Source organism: Mauremys reevesii, linkage group 9 (assembly GCF_016161935.1).
Source record: "Mauremys reevesii isolate NIE-2019 linkage group 9, ASM1616193v1, whole genome shotgun sequence".
NCBI lineage: Eukaryota > Metazoa > Chordata > Testudines > Geoemydidae > Mauremys > Mauremys reevesii.
In genome coordinates, this window is record NC_052631.1 from 50,314,800 (window position 1) to 50,334,706 (window position 19,907).

A 19,907-nucleotide genomic window follows, 5' to 3' on the forward strand; every position below is an offset into this window, starting at 1 on the left:
ATCAGCCGCTGAAGTCCTTTCCCACAGCTCACCCCCGGATGTCAGGGGAGAGCCCATTCTGACTGCTTACACCCGCGCAATCACAGCACGCTGCAACCAGCCCTCAGCTCAGCCCGGGCACGTCAGAGAAGGGGCGGGAGGCGATCGGGCCGGGGAGGGCTTGGGCTTGGGCACTGTGGGCGAGGGGGTGCTCAGGGGCTGGCAGGCAGCGGGTGCTGGCGCCTGTGGGGGATTAGTCGACGTGGGGCTCCGAAGGTATCGAGCCCGAGGGGGCGGGAGGTGGCTGGGTGTGGGGAGGGGGATCGGGTTGTGCTGGGGGGCGGTTGGGACTCAGTGCGGGACCTGAGGCGGGGCAGTGGCGCTATTGGAGCTCGTGGGCTGGGGAGGTAGGTGGGGGGCGGGACCTGAGGCGGGAGGGAGGACGGGGCGCGGTTGGGGGCGGGGCTCGAGGCGGGGCCGGTTGGGGGCGGGGCTGGGGCGGCTCCCTCCAGACCCGGTCGGGCCGCGCGGCCACTGTTTCCCGGCAGGGGGCGTGTGTGGGCGGCTCTCGAGTGCCGCCGCGCGCGCCCCCGCGAGCAAATAGCCGGTCTCGCGGCTGCGGAAGGTCGCGGCGCGGACGAGGTGGCTGCGAGCCCCGCGATGGCTCCGGGCAGCGGGCTCCTTCTCTGCGCCCCCCTGGCGCTACTGCTGCTGGCAATGGCCCCGGACAGCGCCTCCCCGGCTGCTGCGTCCGAGGGAGGTAAGAGACCTCGGCCCGCCCGGCCTGCCCAACCAGCCCTCGGGTGTCTCCCCACCCCTCCGGTGTCCTGCCCCGCCCCGCCCTCTCCACGCCACAGCTTGACCCACACAGCCCACGGGTGTCTGCCCCCCCAATGCCCCGCACCGCCCCCCCACGCCACAGCTTGCCCCACACAGCCCACGGGTGTCTGCCCCCCCAATGCCCCGCACCGCCCCCCCACGCCACAGCTTGCCCCACACAGCCCACGGGTGTCTGCCCCCAATGCCCCACCGCCCCACGCCACAGCTTGCCTCACACAGCCCACGGGTGTCTGCCCCCATGCCCCACCCCCTCCCACGCCACAGCCCCCACAACCCTCAGGTGTCTGCCCCTCATGCCCCACACTTCCCCACGCCACAGCCTGCCCCACACAGCCCACGGGTGTCTGCCCCCGATGCCCCACCCCTCCCCAAGCCACAGCCTTCCCCCACAACCCTCAGTGTCCCGGCCCCGTCTCTTCTGTCCCTGGTGCCCTGCCCCCACCCCCGCCTCACACTTCCTCCCCAGTGCCCCTGCCCTCCCTCCTGCCCTGCGACTGCTGCTGTTGACAACTCGCGTTAGGCTCTAGCGGAGAGAAGGCAGTTGGTAGATTCCCCTGGAGCCGGTGGAGGTGCGAGTCTAGGTTTTACTGCTATTTGCTTACTTGTTTGAACACAGCAACTTGACTAGTGTCTGGTCTTCGCTAAGCTTTTCCCTACTGCCAGCGAACACAGAGGAAGAACGCCCCCCTGTCTCACCGTGAAGATAAGGCCTTGCAAGAGTTGGTCTCGGTATTTAGTCTTCCAAACACAATGGGCCATGTTGCAGCCTTGCTTTATCAAAGATTGGAGTGTGCTAATCAGGGAAGTCATTAAAACGTGGTTAGGCAGCATGTAATCTTAAAACTAGAACTGTGTCAGCTGACGTCTGTTTTGGAAGTAGATCCCCATTGTGGTGGTGGCTTTAACGTCTATCTCTTAACTTCTGGAAGATGTGCATTGAATTTGAACTTTGCTGTGATGAATCACAAATAACTGAAGAAAGTTAGTAGCTATACGTAGACTATATTTTCTGATAGTACTTGCCTTGTTTGTAGCCCCTCTTGTAAGACTCACTGAAGTGATTTAGCAGTCTTTCTGGTGAAATAGGTTTCATTTTATGATATTTACTTGTGACTATAAAATGAACATTGAAGACTTAGCTTTTTTATATATTTAAAGACTTAGTAATGCTACAACAAAACTTCTGTTCTTTCTACTTATTGCAATAGAAGGCTTTTGAATCTGTCAGTTTACAATTTTAAGCTTCATTAATTGTCTTGGCTCTTGTCTTTTTTCCTGTTCTGCTAACAAGAGTTTGTAGAACACCAATTTAAAATCACACCTTTGTGTGAAAACTTGTTTATCTGCTAGTGTTATAAGTAACACCTAACAAGACTAAGGAGAGAGATTAGAGAAGACAGCACTCTGAAACTGACCCAGCATACTATTTCTCCTGTGTTTTAAATCTTTCAGCACTGGAAACACGATCATAGAACCACAAAAAATGGCATGGCAACTGGAGGGGGTGCCTGAAACTACTTCTAACTCCTGACTTAAAACTGGCTAGATTTTAAGTTGGTGGTGTGGTGTCCCTCTAATTAAAAATATACTACTTACCCACATGCACCACCTCTTTGAAAAGGAGAAAGCTACATTGTTCTTTGAACTGCAATCAATTCATGGTGTAGGCAGTTTGTGTTTGTCTACTGTACTGATAGTCTAAGTTACAGAACATATTGAAGTTCTCCTGTAGTTTTGTTATGAATTTTCTGTGGAGGGATGTCAGCTACTGAATTATGTGACTTGGTGGGTAAGCAAACAAATAAAGCAAGGACAGTGTATTGCTATGTATTTTATTAGTTTTGATAACTTTTTAGTTTTTAACTTTTCACCGTATTGATAAGATTGTATCTCTGAAACTATGAAGTAATAGCTTACTGCTTAGTAATAGCTGACTGCTATAAAGGGGGCTCCTGCTTCAGGCTTTGAGAGGTGGCTTGTTCATGTGTGGAAGGGCAAGGTTGTATTTTAACCTCCTGAAGGTCCAGAGAAGTCTGAACAGGCTACCTGATTTCTCTGCCAGAGTATGGTATTACAAATGCATGGAATGCATCTCTTAAACATGATGGATGGTGAGAAATATTTGAGGTTCATGCATTGTTTTTCACTTGATGTAACTGCCTTCATCCCAAGGCAATGTTTCCACCCTCTTCCTTCTAGTTAACAGATTTCAAAATCTTAGGGTGGAGGTTTTGGGTCTTGTGATCAGATTTTCACAAATTGTAAAAGGTTTCCAAAAAGCTATGTATTCCTTGGACATACTTTACAATTACAGACCAACAAGGCAGCTTCCCCACACCAGACAAGAGGAGAAGCTTGTGAGAAGATGGGTTTTGAAGTGTGCCCTGATGTCATGTGACTTTTGACTAAAGTGAGGAATGAATTTAAAGATTTACAGCCCATCACAGAAAACACCCTGACACTGCCCAATAGTTTCCTCTTTTCTTGAGAGGACTCCAACTTGAGTGCTTTGACTGCAGCTGCCATAACATGGCACAAGGAGAAAGGTATCTCAGATAGGAAGATTGCAAGCCATTTAAGATTCTTGGTCAAAACCACCCCCTTCAATTCACTCAAGCCAACCTGCAGCCAGTGCAGGTCATGAAACACTGATGTCACGTGTTCAGTGTGAGAAACTTCTTCAATAAGCAAGCTGCCACCTTTGCTGCAAGTTTCTGTTTGTGAGTAGATTTAAAGTGCATCCCCCTCATGCATTTCAGAAGTTTAATCCTCAGGTTACAAAGGCATAGGCCATGACAGAAAGATTGAATTGAAAAGAAAAAGTTTCAACTTCATGGCTAGTGCCTGGCTAACCACCTCCACCCCTCTTTGCACCTGCTGCTATATGATCATCAAAGAGTAAGTGGGAATCTAGCAATACTATCAGATGCCTAGATTCTAAGGCCAGAAGGGATCACTGTGATCCACTGATCTGACCTCCTGCATAGCACAGGCCATAGGACTTCCCTGAAGAAAATCTTGTTTGAACTAAAGCATGTCTTTAGATTAAAATATATAAAAAATATCTTGATTTAAAAATCTCCATTGATGGAGAATCCACCACAGCCTTTGGTAAATTGTTCCAATGGTTATTTACCCTCACTGTTAAAAAAAATTATGCCTTATGTCTGGTCTGACTGTCTGTTTTCAACTTTTAGCCATTGGATCTTGTTATACCTTTGTCTGCTAGACCGAAGAGCCTATTATTAGATATTTGTTTCCCATGTATGTACTTACAGACTGTGATCAAGTTGCCCGTTAACCTTCTCTTTGTTAAACTAAATAGACTCAAGGAGCTCAGTCTGTCACTAGAAGTCAGGTTTGCCACTCCTTTAATTTCTTGTGCCTCTTCTCTGAACCTTTTCCAATATATCAACATCCTTCTTTAATTGTTGGCACCAGAACTGGACACAGTATTCCAGCAGCAGTCGCACCAATGCCAAATACAGAGGTAAAATAATCTCTTTACTTCACACAAGATTCCTGTTTGTTACATCCAAGGATCTCATTAGCTGTTTTGGCCACAGTGTTGCACTGGGTGCTCATGTTTAGTTGATTATTTACTAGGACCCCCCAAAGTCCTTTTCAAAGTCACTGTTTCCCAGAGTTTCTTCTGAAGGCGAAGAGAGCAGGTTGGCAGCAAGCTTCCTAATAGCATACTACCCTGCTTTATGTCACACTGGCTTTTCTTCATTCTTCAACAAAGTGACATAACAAAGAACCTGGCCCTGCACTGTGTATTTTAACAGCTGCACAAGCTGGAGGAACAGAAGCAGAAGATGGGCGGGGGCAGGGAGGGGGCAGTATGAGGTGGTAGCACCAGTAGTAAACATTGTAGGCCTTTCTCAAGGGTTCAGTGAATGTTGGGCCAAGGATTGAGGTGGCTCTTCTTGATTAGCCTGTGAAGATTGTCACTTTCATTGGCCCTGTCCTTAGCACTCACTAAAGGTCTGCCTAGATTAGGGGTGAAAGTAGATGCTTTTCAAAACAAAATGAAAACTGAACTGGATAATAGAACTGCAAGTATTAAATTGTCTACACTAAGACAGTCTATCCACACTAGGACATGCATTATTATTTAGTCAAGATGAACCCTAGGCTCCTCTCTAGGGTTCACATTGACAATCTAACATGTTAAAAACTACACCTTGCCATCACTACACTAAAATTTTAAGATGTTTAAGCTGGTGTGTTTTAAGAATGTACCTCTTTATCCTACCTGCATGGATTGACTTAAATAAAGTCGATTTAAAATCAAGTGGAAAGTCTAGATTTAAATAATCAATTTCAGTCAACTTTTCCATTTGTACTTCAGTTAATTCTAAAGAAAGATGCATTCTCATTGGTTGGTGTATTCATTAAAATATGCTGACTTACAACTAAATAGAGCCTTTATGCTATTTTTGGTACATCTTTTTGCTACCTAAGAGGGTACACTATAAATATATACATTTATTTAAAGAGTTATATAGTTTAATATCTTCAGCTTTGTAATTGTATGTGTTAGTAGGTTAGAAAATGATGAATATGTATGACTCTACCCTTTATTCATAATGTGAGAACTGGGCCAATCAGAGCTCAGGGAGAGAGAAGCTATAAAATAGGAGTATGAGACTATCCAGGTGGGCGCAGTGGATGATACTGATGAGAGATGAATTTCAATCTCATACCCCCGGTAGCACAGCACCTGGAAACCCCACAGGATCAAACCCTTAATACAGAACATGACCTGTTGTGCCGTATTTATAAAGCTTGCCCTCCAAAGTGAGATTTTTTTTCTCCTGATTCTTTACATAGAAAAGCAGTTGTTAACTCAGTGTTTGGTAGTGGCTCATGTATTCAGCATATTTATTTTTATTTAAATATTTTAATTTATTATAATTTTAGGCCTTAGCATATTTTTCATTAAATTCAGATTTAATTTTAAACAGGTTCATTTTTAACAAGGAAAAACTTATTAAATTTTAAATAAAATTAATCTTATTTAAAGGGGGAAAAATCCAATCATTTGATTTCCTCCCCTCCCCCCCCCCCCAATCATCAATTTTTATCCACCTTGTATCCTAGTGAGAGAGGTCATCGGTGTTAAGAGGCACTTCAAATCATGTTAGCTACCTCAGTTTTTTTAAAGGATCTCTTTCCTAGTCTAGACAGACCATAATGCAGAAAGATCTTTATCTTGTATTAGGGCTCTCCCAGTAGATTTGTGTGATGCTGCTACATTTGTTAGCAGTATCTTTGTTTATTCAATGAGCTGTGTCATACGAAGTATCTGACAAGCTGGTAGAAAGCAGCAGAAGAGCAAATGTAGCTTAATTCAGACTTTAAACTTGACCAATTTTATATTTGCTGCACATCAGCTTGTTGCTTGAATTAACTGTTCTAAAGCTGCATTATTGTTGAATCAAAATTGAACAATTCAAGGACTGGAAAGTCAGAAGACCTTAGAAATTGGGACTTCCTAAACAGCAGGAACATAGTGGTCGCTTGAATTAACTGATCTTGGACTGAATCACACATTTACTGTACTTCTTAAACTATATAATTAGCGTTAGCATAAAAGTCCCCTGAGATTTCTCTTCTGTCCCCAACATTTGTAACTGTTTTTAGGGGTGTAGAGTGGCTGTTCCTCGACTCCTTCAACTTGGATAGTAATGATAGTGAATATTAGTAGTTTATAAAGTCTCTGCTTCAGATTTAGTTTAGGAGTGCAGAATCTGACTTCTAAAATAGAGATGTTTACACACCACTGTACATCTTACCTATGTTTATAGAATGCTGACTGTCTTCAAGGGCTGTACCCTGAGGATATAAACCTAAAAGAAACCACAACTCTGCTCCCTAATCACATGACTGATCTCTGCTGTAATTGAAAACACAAAACTGATCAGCTGCATTGTAGCTAATGGAAAACCATTACTAAAAATGTTCGTATGAACAGCTACCCTTCTCTTTTCTGGTTTACAAAGGATATTTTAAAGTATTTTAATGTGTAGTGCATCATCTTCCACAGACCATTGATTAAATGCTCAATAATTTCACTAAAATAGTGTGCCCCCAAAATGGGGTACTGTTGATATTTTAAAATTGGGAGAGGGCAACCTTCTCAACTACTCCTCAAACATTCAGTAATTAAAAACGCTCTTCAAAATCTGTTTGAAAAGGAAATAATTTTTCTGAAGTTTACTAGATGGAGGAGGCAGATAAGTTGGAAGATAGCATTCTAGTGAAGTGGGTTCTTAAAGAGGTTTGTCTCCTGTACTTCTAACACTCTGTTCTGGTTGAAGGGAGGAAACATGGCGCTATAGCACATTGAATGTTAATGGGGACTATTGGGGAGACCTGTCATTTAGAAGATTTATTTTATTTACTGAACTCTGGCACACAGCAGCAAGTATACTGATCAGAAAAGATGGTGGACCATGGATTCAGAGGTAACCAAGATACAGGGCCAGATGTAAATTGGTGTATTTCGACTGAAGCACTGACTGATATCAGCTGAGGATCCAGTCCACCATGTCATAAGTGGGATGCTGGCACTGAAGATCAACAGTACCCTTGCTGAGCAATCTGTTAATCAACTGTCTTGCTTTTGGAAAGGGACAAATTCTATTTGCAATCATGGTCTCGGGGCCGGAGATAAACTGGAGCTAATGTACTTTCTGCAATCTACAGAGGGGGTCTCCTGATGCCTGTGCACAGTTTGAACAAAGGTCAGGTGGAATATAGCCTGTTGTATAAATTAATATTAGCTGAGGACCAGTTTAATAAGGGTTGTTCTGCTGACATGAGTGGAGCTATGCTGACTTACTGTCTGAGGATCCTGTTAAGTTTTACATAGCATCTTTGAGGAAAAGTATGTTCCTTTCAGAACCGTAGCTATTTCTGTTATGTTTCCCACTTCCCTTTTCTTTGGTCTCCTACTTTCTTCTGCATTTCCTTCCCTGCAAAAGACATATCTGGCTTTAAGACTAAGCTTGATAAGTTTATGGAGGGGATGGTATGATGGGATACCCTAATTTTGGCAAATAATTTAGCAATTGATCATTGATTATCAGCAGGTAAGTATGCCCAGTGGTCTGTGATGGGGATGTTAGATGGGTTGGGATCTGAGTTACTATAGAGAATTCTTTCCTAGGTGCTGGCTGGTGAGTCTTGCCCACATGCTCAGGGTTTAACTGATCGCCATATTTGGGGTCGGGAAGGAATTTTCCTCCAGGGCACATTGGCAGAGGCCCTGGAGGTTTTTTGCCTTCCTCTGCAGCATGGGGCACGGGTCACTTGCTGGAGGATTCTCTGCAGCTTGAGGTCTTCAAACCACAAATTGAGGACTTCAATAACTCAGACATAGGTTAGAGGTTTGTTATAGAAGTGGATGGGTGAGATTCTGTGGCCTGCATTGTGCAGGAGGTCAGACTAGATGATCATCATGGTCCCTTCTGACCTTAAAGTCTGAGTCTATTCAATTTGTGGGCTCACTCTCACTTTTGCCTATCCTATCTAATACCACAATTAAAAATTAAATAGCTAACAATGTGTAAGGTAGTGTTAGGCTTGAGAGTTGACCCTTCTTCTGAATTCTGCCTGGGTGTCAGACATCACTTACGGCATGCGCAAGGCTCCACCATTTCTGTCTATCCTGGGCTGCTATTTGTATGTCCTCGTCTGACATGTTAAGTCCCATAAGTTTTCCCTCTTAGTAGCATTCGGAGGGATTGTCGGTCCTCTCTGCATGTTCCTCCAGCTGTCCAATAGCTTGCTTGTCATGGCAGACTCTCTGGTTGACATTCCAGTGAGCTTAATAGCAGGAGAAGGAGTTCACAGCTCAGAGACGTTATTTCAAGCTCCCTGCCATCTCAGACTTGGGTTACATTTGAAAACTTTTCTTTCTTACAGGGTATGTCTACACTACGGGACTATTCTGAATTTGCATAAACCGGTTTTGTAAAACAGATTTTATAAAATCGAGTGCACGCGGCCACACTAAACACATTAAATCGGTGTTGTGCGTCCATGGTCCGAGGCTAGCGTCGATTTCTGGAGCGTTGCACTGTGGGTAGCTATCCCGTAGCTATCCCATAGTTCCCGCAGCCTCCCCCGCCCCTTGGCATTTCCGGGTTGAGATCCCAGTGCCTGATGGGGCAAAAATCATTTTCGCGGGTGGTTCTGGGTACAGCCTCACCCCTCCCTTCCTCCCTGAAAGCGGCAGACAACCGTTTCGCGCCTTTTTTGCTTGGAGAACTGTGCAGACGCCATAGCACAGCAAGCATGGACCGTGCTCAGCTCAATACCGCAATCGTGGATGTTTTAAACACCTCGTGCACTCTCGTGCAGTATATGCTGAACCAGGACCTTCGAACCGAGGCGAGTAAGAGGCGGATACGGCAGCGTGGCGATGACAGTGATGAGGACGTAGACACAGAATTCTCTCAAACCGCGGGCCCCGGCGCTTTGGAGATCCTGATGGTAATGGGGCAGATTCTATCCATTGAACGCCGATTTTGGGCCCGGGAAACAAGCACTGACTGGTGGGACCGCATTGTGTTGCAGGTGTGGGACGATTCCCAGTGGCTGCGAAACTTTCGCATGTGTAAGGGCACTTTCATGGAACTTTGTGACTTGCTTGCCCCTGCCCTGAAACGCCATAATACCAAGATGAGAGCAGCCCTCACAGTAGAGAAGCGAGTGGCGATAGCCCTGTGGAAGCTTGCAACGCCAGACAGCTACCGGTCAGTCGGGAATCAATTTGGAGTTGGAAAATCTACTGTGGGGGCTGCTGTGATGCAAGTAGCCAAAGCAATCACTAAGCTGCTGCTACGAAGGTTGTGACTCTGGGAAACGTGCAGGCCATAGTGGATGGCTTTGCTGCAATGGGATTCCCTAACTGCGGGGGGGCGATAGATGGAACCCATATCCCTATCTTGGCACCGCAGCACCAGGGCACCCAGTACGTAAACCGGAAGGGGTACTTTTCAATGGTGCTGCAAGCACTGGTGGATCACAAGGGACGTTTCACAAACATCCACGTGGGATGGCCAGGGAGGGTTCATGACGCTCGCGTATTCAGAAGCACTACTCTGTTTAAACAGCTGCAGCAAGGGAATTACTTCCCAGACCAGAAAATAACAGTTGGGGATGTTGAAATGCCTGTCGTTATCCTGGGGGACCCAGCCTACCCCTTGATGCCATGGCTCATGAAGCCATACGCAGGCAGCCTGGACAGTGGTCAGGATCTGTTCAATTACAGGCTGAGCAAGTGCAGAATGGTGGTGGAATGTGCATTTGGCCGTTTAAAGGCGCGCTGGCGCACATTACTGACTCGCTCAGACCTCAGCCAAACCAATGTCCCCTATGTTATTGCTGCTTGCTGTATTCTCCACATTCTCTGTGAGAGTAAGGGGGAGACCTTTATGGCGGGGTGGGAGGCTGAGGCAAATCACCTGGCCGCTGATTACGCGCAGCCAGACACCAGGGAGATTAGAAGAGCACACCAGGAAGCGGTGCGCATCAGAGAAGCTTTGAAAACGAGCTTCATCAATGGCCAGGGTACAGTGTGACTGCTGTGTTTGTTGATGAACACTCACCCCCCCTTGATTGACTCAGTCCCTGTAAGCAACTCCCCCTCCCCCTTCGAGTACAGCTTACTTATGCAAATAAAGTCACTCATTTAAAAAGCATGAATTCTTTATTGATTCATTATAAAAAGAGGGAGAGAAGTAAGGGTGTGCTTTGGGAGGAGGATAGGAGGGATGGAGAAGGCCATTAAAAAAAAAATTCAGACTAACGGCAGCCTTTTGGTTGGGCTGTCCACGGGGGTGGAGTGGGCGGGTGCACGGAGCCTCCCCCCACGCGTTCTTACACGTCTGGGTGAGGAGGCTAAGGAACATGGTGAGGGGGGAGGGTGGTTATACAGGGGCTGCAGAGGCACTCTGTGATCCTGCTGCCGTTCCTGAAGCTCCACAAGACGCCGGAGCATGTCAGTTTGATCACGCAGCAGCCCCAGAGTTGCATCCCGCCACCGCTGATCTTCCTGCCGCCACCGCTGATTTTCCTGCCGGTCTTCCTGCCGCCACCTCTCATCTCGGTTGTCCTTCCTGTCCTCACGTTCACTGGCCTCTTTCCTGTAATTTGAAACCACGTCCTTCCACTCATTCAGATGAGCTCTTTCATTGCGTGTAACTTCCATAATATCCGAGAACATCTCATCTCGCGTCTTCTTTTTCCTCCGCCTTATCTGTGCTAGCCTTTGGGATGGAGGAGGGATGGTTGAAAAATTTGCAGCTGCATGAGGGAGATAAATATTTAGAAAGATACATTTTACAGAACAATGGTTATACTGTTTCACAGTGAACATCACTATTCACCTAGCACATGTGATTACCTACAAGGTCGCATTTTTCATCTTAATAGTGACTGCTTGCAGCTCTGGGGTTACAGATCTCACAGACACATCAGGTCCAGGCATCAGAATTCAGCTTGCATGCGGCCATGGTAAGCCACTGTCTCAGTGATTTACCCTCCCCAAAGCATGGCTAATACCACGCTAGCTCCTGCTAATCAACAACCTTCCCCCTCCCCACCCACTGCTTGTCCGGTAGCTTGGGAAGATCTCGCCGGTGACCAAACAGAAAAGATCATCGGCATTTCACTCCTCCTCCTCCCCGCCGCTACGTGCAGGAAAGTGTTTTTTTTAAGCTGCTGCATTCCACGAACCCAGTAGAAAAATGGCCACCCCCCTTACTTAAATTCCTGATTTTTAACCAGGTTATCCTGAACAATATCACTTTGCTGAGGATAACAGAACAAGATAAAGAGCGGATGCTTCTTGAATGCCAGCAGTCACCGGGACCCTACGCTGCTATGCTTTGCCACGCAATGATCCCTGATTACTTGCTACATGCATGGCATGGTAAAGTGTCCTACCATGGTGGGCGGAACAAGGATGCCTTGCCCAGAAACCTTCTGCAAAGGCTTCTGGAGTACCTACAGGAGCGCTTCATCGAGATGTCCCTGGAGGATTTCCTCTCAATCCCCGGACATGTTAACAAACTTTTCTAAGTAACTACACTGTCTGCAAATGCATCCCAAGTCCTCAGGGCAAATCAGTCATTAAAAAAGGCTTGCTTAAAAAACACTGTTTGCTATTTGCAAAGGTACACTCACCAGAGCTCCCTTCCATGGCGTCATTCTGTGGAATAGTTGCTTGTGAGGGCTGGGAGCAGGGTAATTCCGTCAGGGTGATAAAAGCTCCTGGCTGCTGGGGTCACGGAGTGCTGTGTGCTCTCTGCTAGGTCTTCCTCTTCTTCTTCCTCTTCATCTTCCCCGTCTGCATAATCCTCAGACATGGCAGAGATTACAACCCCCACCTCGGAATCCACGGTCAGGGGTGGGGTACTTGTGGCGCAGCCCCCTAAAATTGCATGCAGCTCAGCATAGAAGCGGCATGTTTTTCGACCTGCCCCGGACCTTCCGTTTGCTTCTTTGGTTTTCTGGTAGGCTTGTCTGAGCTCCTTAACTTTCACTCTGCACTGCACGGAGTCCCTGCTGTGGCCTTTAGCCGTCATAGCCTTAGAAATTCTTTCAAATACTTTTTCATTTAGTCTTTTGGAACGCAGTTCTGTTAGCACTGAATCCTCTCCCCATATAGCGATCAGATCCAGTACCTCCCGAGCGGTCCATGCTGGGGCTCTTTTTCGATTCTCAGGAGACTGCATTGTTAACTGTGCTGATGAGCTGTGCGTGGTCACCTGTGATGATGAGCTCTCCACGCTGGGGAAGCAGGAAATGAATTTCAAAAGTTCGCGGGGCTTTTCCTGTCTACCTGGCCAGTGCATCCGAGTTGAGAATGCTGTCCAGAGCGGTCAGTGGTGCACTGTGGGATACCGCCCGGAGGCCAATACCGTCGATTGCGGCCACACTATCCCTATTCCGATATGTTAATACCCATATTAGCGCTACTCCTCTCGTCGGGCAGGAGTACAGAAACCTATTTAAAGAGCCATTAAAATCGATATAAGGTGCCTCCTAGTGTGGACGGTTTTGGCATTAAATCGGTTTTACGCTCCTAAAACCGATTTAAACGCCTAGTGTAGACCAGGCTACAGTCAGGGTTAGAAACTTGCTCTTCATTGTAAATGAAAGCTAAAACTCTGCCTTTCTGCACAATCTGAATAAGCCATCTGGGGCACATAAATGTGTCCAGTGGGCTGGATCTCACCTACACACCATAGGTTTGACTCCCCTGCTTTAGATCATTGCTGCAGAAACCTCTTGGAAAACAGATTTTTGTTTTAAAATGCTACTTGTCACAGAATATTGTCTGAATTTTACAGTGTCAAGCAAATGGTTTAAACCTGTCTGCTCCAAATAATGATCATTGTGAATTTGTATTGATATCAGTGTTTTATAATCTATTTTATTAGTGTCTAATTACTTGTATATTAAGTGTCTTCACTCAACTGTAAGTGTTGTTACAAGAGTCAGATGCCTATGATATGTCTACACTGCAATAAAAAACCTCACAGCACCAAGTCTCAGAACCAGAGTCAGCTGGCTTGGGTTGTGGGGCTTAAAATAGCAATGTAGGCATTCAGGCTTGGGCAGGAACCTGGGCTTTGAGGCCCACTCCTTTACAGGGTCTCACAGCCTGGTCTTCAGCCTGAGCCTGAATGTCTACATTGCAATTTTATAGCCCCCATAGCCCGAGCCTTGGGAGCCTGAGTCAGCTGTGGATATACTTTAGGTCTTTTATTGCAGTGTAGATATACCGTCTAGAGCAGTGGTTCTCAACCTATTTATCATAGTGGACCACATTCAATACTACCTGTATGGCCCTGAGGATATCACATGGGCCACAGCTCTGTGCTGATTGGGCTGCAAGTTGAGAACCACTGCCCTAGAGGTAGCAATTGACTCACATGGTATGAATTTAAGTGTGACCTCACTTCCTGATGCTGTTGCCTAGCTAGTTCCCAGCTGCCTCCTCATCTTTGCAAGGCTGGCCATACTGCTGTACTCCTTCCCTCTTTGAGGTTTGTCTGACAGTGCATACAGATGAGTTAAAACTCCTCTAACCTCCAACTGAGAGAAGTCTTATTCTCAGAAGAAGGCAGTAAGGAGTCTTTCACCTTATAGGTCAGAGGAGTGATGACTTTCTCATTAGTGATTCCAATGTGTTTTCTGAACATTTTGAATGAAAGGTTCCTTCACAAGCATGGCTTCACGCTGGCTTCTCAATTCTCTGTGCTCCCAAAGTGTCTTTACAGACATAATGAGGAGTTCACATTCTAAATACATACACATAATGCATAATCAACCTTCACTAGAATAGTTATTGCAGCTCCATAATATGGAGGAATTGACATCCTCTAGGACAGCAGTCACCAACTGGTCGATCGCGATTGACTGGTAGATCCTAGAGGATCTTCCAGTTGATTGTGATCTCTGGTGGTGCAGTGGGGCTGCCACTAAGGCAGGCTCCCAGCCTGCCCTGGCCCCAGGCTGCTCCCAGAAGTGGCCAGTGCGGCCCCAGGGGGCTCCTGCTTGAAAGCACTGCCCCCGCAGCTCCCATTGGCCACAGCTCCCTGATCCTGACCAATGGGAGCTGCAGGAGCGGTGCTTGCAGAGAGGGCAGCCCATGGAGCCACGGGGCCCCTCTTTCCCCCACGGGGGCTGCTGGGGCCCCTTTCGGGAGTGGCGTGAGGCCGGGGTAGGCAGGGAGCCTGCCTTAGCGCAGTCGAGCTGCACCACTGACCGGGAGCTGCCGGACGTAGGGCCACACCCCAGCCCTGAGCCCGCTCCTGCACCCCAAACCCGAGCCCTGACCCCCCTCCCAGAGTCAGCACCCTGTACCCATTTCTGTGGTCTGTTTAGAGGGTCCTGCTGTGGCTCCTAATCTCTTGTAAACTGAAATTATTTCTGTCTGACTGAGCTGGACTTCATCTGGGAACCAGAGGTGATGAGTGGAGGATGGGGCATGTGGAGTCATGTGCCCCCTCCAGATTTGCTGCTTGGCTTGTACTGAGCATGCTCACATGGACTGAGCATGCTCAATAACACTGCTGAAGCTGGCTGCCCTCACTCTCCCCCCCCCCCCCCAAGCCATCAACAGGCATAGGTCATCTCTACTCGCTGTCATACTAAGGAAATGGACCTGGGCTCTCAGGGAGACTGAAAGAGTAGGGAATGAATTATCGTGTTTAAGTTAAGGCATAGAAGTCTGTGCCTCACTTCTAGAAGAGTGCAACAGAGGGGCTAAATGGAGGGGCAGAGGCCAGCCAGCCCACAGGTCCAAGGAATCATAACGTCTGACAACTTTTCACCTTTTGAGAATCCTGTGTCTACATGACTTGTTTTTATAAGAACAAATTAACTAACATGGTAAAGGAGAACACCTATTGCTCAGCCCACTAATGGCAACATTTGTAGGGGATGACATAATTCTGACTGAGCAAAGTGAAATATTTAACATTAATTAAAAAAATCAAGTTCTGAATACTTGTTTAGAACTTTATGTAGAAAGAAAAAGTTAATCTGATCTAGAGCAAGCATTTGTTGCAAGGCTACCAAAATTATATGTAAACACAGCAAACATGGTTCTTAACGTCTGGGCTATTTTTCTTCCGCCTCTTTGATTTAAATGGGCATTTTAAAATGTAGGCTTATGGATACTTTGTATACCAAACTGTCTGTATTTTAATTTGTGATATTTAAAAAACAGACACTGTTGGACCCTCCTTGCTTTTGGCATATCACTGCATCCATTTTCATGTTTACAATGTGAGGGAAGGATTTGTAGCGTTAACTTGTCCATAAGTTCCTCAAAGTTATATAGAAGAAAAATCAGTGTTTCAAAGATGCGAACATGCATTCCGTAAATTAAAATCTGCAGACATCGCATGTTTAAGCTTCTAAACAATGACAAAAACATATAAACCTTTTTATAACTACCTAAAACCACTGAGGTATTGTACCAATAAAGTATACAAGCCCTTTCAGTTCAGGGACAATATACCCTGAGTGTATAATAGCCAGGAAACAATTCATGCTCTCTCCATATTTTCACCTTAGTTATGTTTGGTTTTGTCCTTTATAGATAACAGAATATGATTACCGTGAACAGGACTTAATATTAACAGAAGAGTGTAGTGAAGAGTGTTTGTCAGAAACCATGATCTGTTGCAGTTTGAAGGATTTTGCATGCTTGGATTTGAAGAAAACTAAAAACTGCAACTAATGTTTCTGAGCCTGCTGCTTGGGATTACTCATATACCAAGAGGAAGACCAGCTCAGTTGTTGCTTTTTTCATCAAGAGGGTCACTGCAAATGGGAGACTGAGCAAAATTGGTAGAGTTCTTTTTAAAACTTTTATTTAATCGCAAATCTGATAATTGGGACCTGGAATAACCTGCTTCCCCAACAATTAAGTAATAAAACATTAACTGAAAACAGTGGACTAAATCTATGGTAGTTTGCATGTTTTCATAGTTAAACATTAAACAGCCTAGAATAAGTCTGCATAGAAGAGACTTTTCATAATAAGCTTGCAGTAACGCTAGCTATTTCAACTGTGTGTGTCTCCCCAAACTCTTTATATTGTGTTACACAAATGGCAAGAGAATTGCAACAACATATGATGATTATGTGGAAAGGAGCCTCTACAAATAGATGTTATGTACACAAATAGAGTGGGAATATACTGATGGTGCTGCTTCTCCAGTTTTCTGAGGCCTTGGCTACACTTGCAAATTTGCAGCGCTGCAGCAGGGTGTGACAACACACCCTCTCCAGCGCTGCAAATTGCGGCGCTGCAAAGCGTCAGTGTGGTCAAAGCCCCAGCGCTGGGAGTGCGGCTCCCAGCGCTGTACGTTATTCCCCACAGGGAGGTGGAGTACAGACAGCGCTGGGAGAGCTCTCTCCCAGCGCTGGCGCTTTGACTACACTCAGCGCTTCAAAGCGCTGCCGCGGCAGCGCTTTGAAGTGCAAGTGTAGCCATAGCCTGAGACAAAGCACTAGTGCACAGGAATAAGGCAAGAAGTTGCTGCACTTGACAGTATAGTAATTAGTCAAGCAAAAATGTCTGGCAAGGCTTTTTTTGTTTTTTTAGAAACTGTGTATGGCTGGCTGTGAGGATACAGCAAAGTTAAATGTTCATGCATTGTTTATTTTCAAAATGTTGTTTGTATGGGCCCAGCTAAATACTGATGTGGCTCTTTTTCCTCTCCACAGCTTGTCTTCAATATACAAACAAAACTTGTGAAGAGTGCCTGAAAAATGTCTCAGTAAGTAGTAGAAAAACATATCTCCTTCTTTTATGTAAGTGAACTTGCTGTTTCAACCTGCCAAAGGTTCAGAGTTTTGTGAAGCATCTGAAAAAAATCTGTCTTGGCATTTTAAGGTGGGGAGCAGCCAGCTGATTACAAAGGGAGCTGCAAGTGCTAAGCACCTGTGGTGGTGGTTTGGTTTGGTTTTTAAATGTTGAATCCAAACCTTTGGAAAGGCCTTCCCCTCCAGGTTCTGATGATCTCTGCCACATGCCTTGTTTGGATGACCTGCTGCTCCCCTCCAGTATTTTGGGGGACTGTTTGGAGTCCTGCTTTTCCTTTTGCCAATGTGTGGGTGCTGGCTAAACTGCCTCACTTCTCCAGTGGACTGACTGAATTGTTGTGATCTGGTCTCTCAATCTGAGGATATGCTGGAAATCGAGTATCTCCTCTAGCACTCCTAGACCCAAGTGAAATTCAGATGGGGGTAGGGGAAGTTATCAAACACCTCAGTTTTGGAGGTTTGGCTCTAAAGGTAGGAAGAATCCAAAGTTTTGGCTCTTTAATTCAAGTATAGAGGTAGTCTTACTGAAGCAAACCTTACAAGATTGTGGAAGGCCTAAAAGTGACATTGGGCCTTGATGACCTCCGCCTGAAATGACTTCTAATGACATTGTGGGTTTTACTCTTAACTGCCTACTGTCAGGGCTCTGATTTTTTAAATTGGCTTGTTGAGAAACTCAGAGTTAACATGCCTCTGAATTTGTACCTGCTCATCCGATGAAGGTGGATGTTGGTGCAGATAGGTGAAACTTAGTGGCCCTAAGGGAAAAGGCTAGGGAAAACCATACATTTATAGGTATGAAGTTGTCCCTTATATCAGTCAGTTCTGAGCTACAAGTTCAGAGTTGTAACCTTCCCTAACTGGAGGAAAGTGAGAAATTGAGAGAGCCTCCAGTGTTCTATGAAATGAAACAGTAAACACAAAAACAAGTTTATTCCTCCTGTCTAGAAAGGCACATTGCAAGCTTTCCATTTGGGACATTTCTGAGTAGAATACAGTTGAGTCCTTAGTCTAACTGGGCCTTCCGCTCTCTTGTATCTTCTCTTGAAACTCTAATGCTTGATTTCCTCCTCCACCCCCCCCCCCCAGCATCTAGTCTGTTACAAAGTTCCAACCAAGCGAAAACTATGGATTCACAATATGCTCAATTGATGCTGAGCTGGCTATGCAGGAATTGTAGGTCTTATAAGAAGGATAGCTTTGAATTCAAAGCTATTATGTCTTTCACTACTTACACAATCTTCTCTTTTTTTGATCCAATAAACTGACATAACCTTTTTTTTACAAACTTTGAATAGGAATAGAAATCTAGATCTGTTAATCCTTTTATAATAAGGAGTTCAGGATTACAATCCATCAGCCCTGTTTCTGTTTCTTCCATAATATAGATTTAGCCTAGAACTTTGTGGCATCAGTGGAGATAATGGAAAAGTACCATGGCTGCTTTGCACTGTCTTGGCTTTGTTTTTGTGTGGCTCTGGTTATTTAGTTAAATCAAGCCAGACTTCTATTTAGACTGCAACAGTAGTGTCCCTAGCCTGTGAAGTCCTTCCAACATCTTCAGTTGCTGTTGAAAGCTTGTCACGCCTCTGAAGAGTCCTTGTTGTGTGCAACATGTAGCATGTTTTGCCCAGTATGAATTTTAGTTGACTTAAGGTAACTTGATGGAAACAGAGGGAAAGTCCCCCACCAGAAGAGAACTCCTCTGATAAAGGGGTGACGGAGGAGTGATAGGAAGAAACTCAATTCTATTTCCAGGCTCCAGTCACCTGACCTCCAGGTGACAAAGGTTAATACCCCTAGCACATGACTGGGTCAGCATATATAGGTTCCACTCAGCTGTGCTCTGGGAGACAATTACGTTGAATTTCTTTTAAGAAAAACATCTAGTTGCTTCTGGGGTTTTGCCCCTGGCATTCATGAAAGGCAGACTATTCTAAACCCCACCTCCGGATTATAGAGATTTACCAGAAATACTCTGCCATCCTGTGGCTTCCATGTTCTGAAGAATATAATATCATATGATGAATTTAAATCCTTTACCTCTTTCTGGAAGGAGTTGTGCTTCCTTTATGAACAGCTAAGGGTCTGGCTACACTGCAGTCAGGAGCTGTGATGAGAGCACCTGTAGGTGTACCCATCCTAGGTTTCATCAGGCTAATTCACTACAGTGGCTTAGACTAGACACAAGCCCACCTGTGACCCTGATTATATATTTGGGTGGTCAGGTGACTAGCCCACACCACCACCTGTTCTGCTGTGACTTCACTGCTATTTTTAGCAAGCTAGCTTGATCGAAGCTAGGGAAGTATGCCTACACGTGCTGCCGTCATGCCTCCCAGTTGCACTGTAGACAGACCCTAAGAGGTCACTGAAACAGTAATGACGAGACGACCCTCCCCCCCAAATGTTATGGGTCAGTTGTTCCTCATGCTCTGCCTAATAAACTGCATCTCTGATGTAACCCAGCTTCTGAGCTGAGGATATTGTGGGAAATCAACCTCAAAATACTATATCCCAAGAGGCTTAGGATAATACTGGGTATAACAATGCTGATACTTGCATTACATAAAATAATAATAAAAATCAATTCCTCTAGATTAGACTGGAAATCAGCTTTAGAGCTTCTTTACAATGCAGTTAACTGCTGGAAAAATTCACTCTGCTGTCACAGTCCAGTCCTGATGCAGCTCTATGATCAATTTTCATTACTGATTATATCT

General features: G+C 45.6%; 1 protein-coding gene across 2 annotated transcripts in view; it reads left to right on the plus strand.

Moving 5' to 3' along the window:
- Window positions 1–514: 514 nt before the first annotated feature.
- Window positions 515–19,907, plus strand: part of LOC120371769 (PTTG1 interacting protein) — a 31,984-nt gene continuing 12,591 nt past the window's right edge. The window contains exons 1-2 of one of the 2 annotated variants that reach the window (XM_039487987.1): window positions 515–739; window positions 17,086–17,138. In XM_039487987.1, coding sequence (XP_039343921.1) covers window positions 640–739; window positions 17,086–17,138 — 153 coding nt within the window. In that variant the 5' untranslated portion in view covers window positions 515–639. Of the gene's footprint in view, window positions 740–1,716; window positions 1,801–17,085; window positions 17,139–19,907 lie in introns of those variants that run through there. The other variant, XM_039487988.1, reaches the window with a different exon arrangement.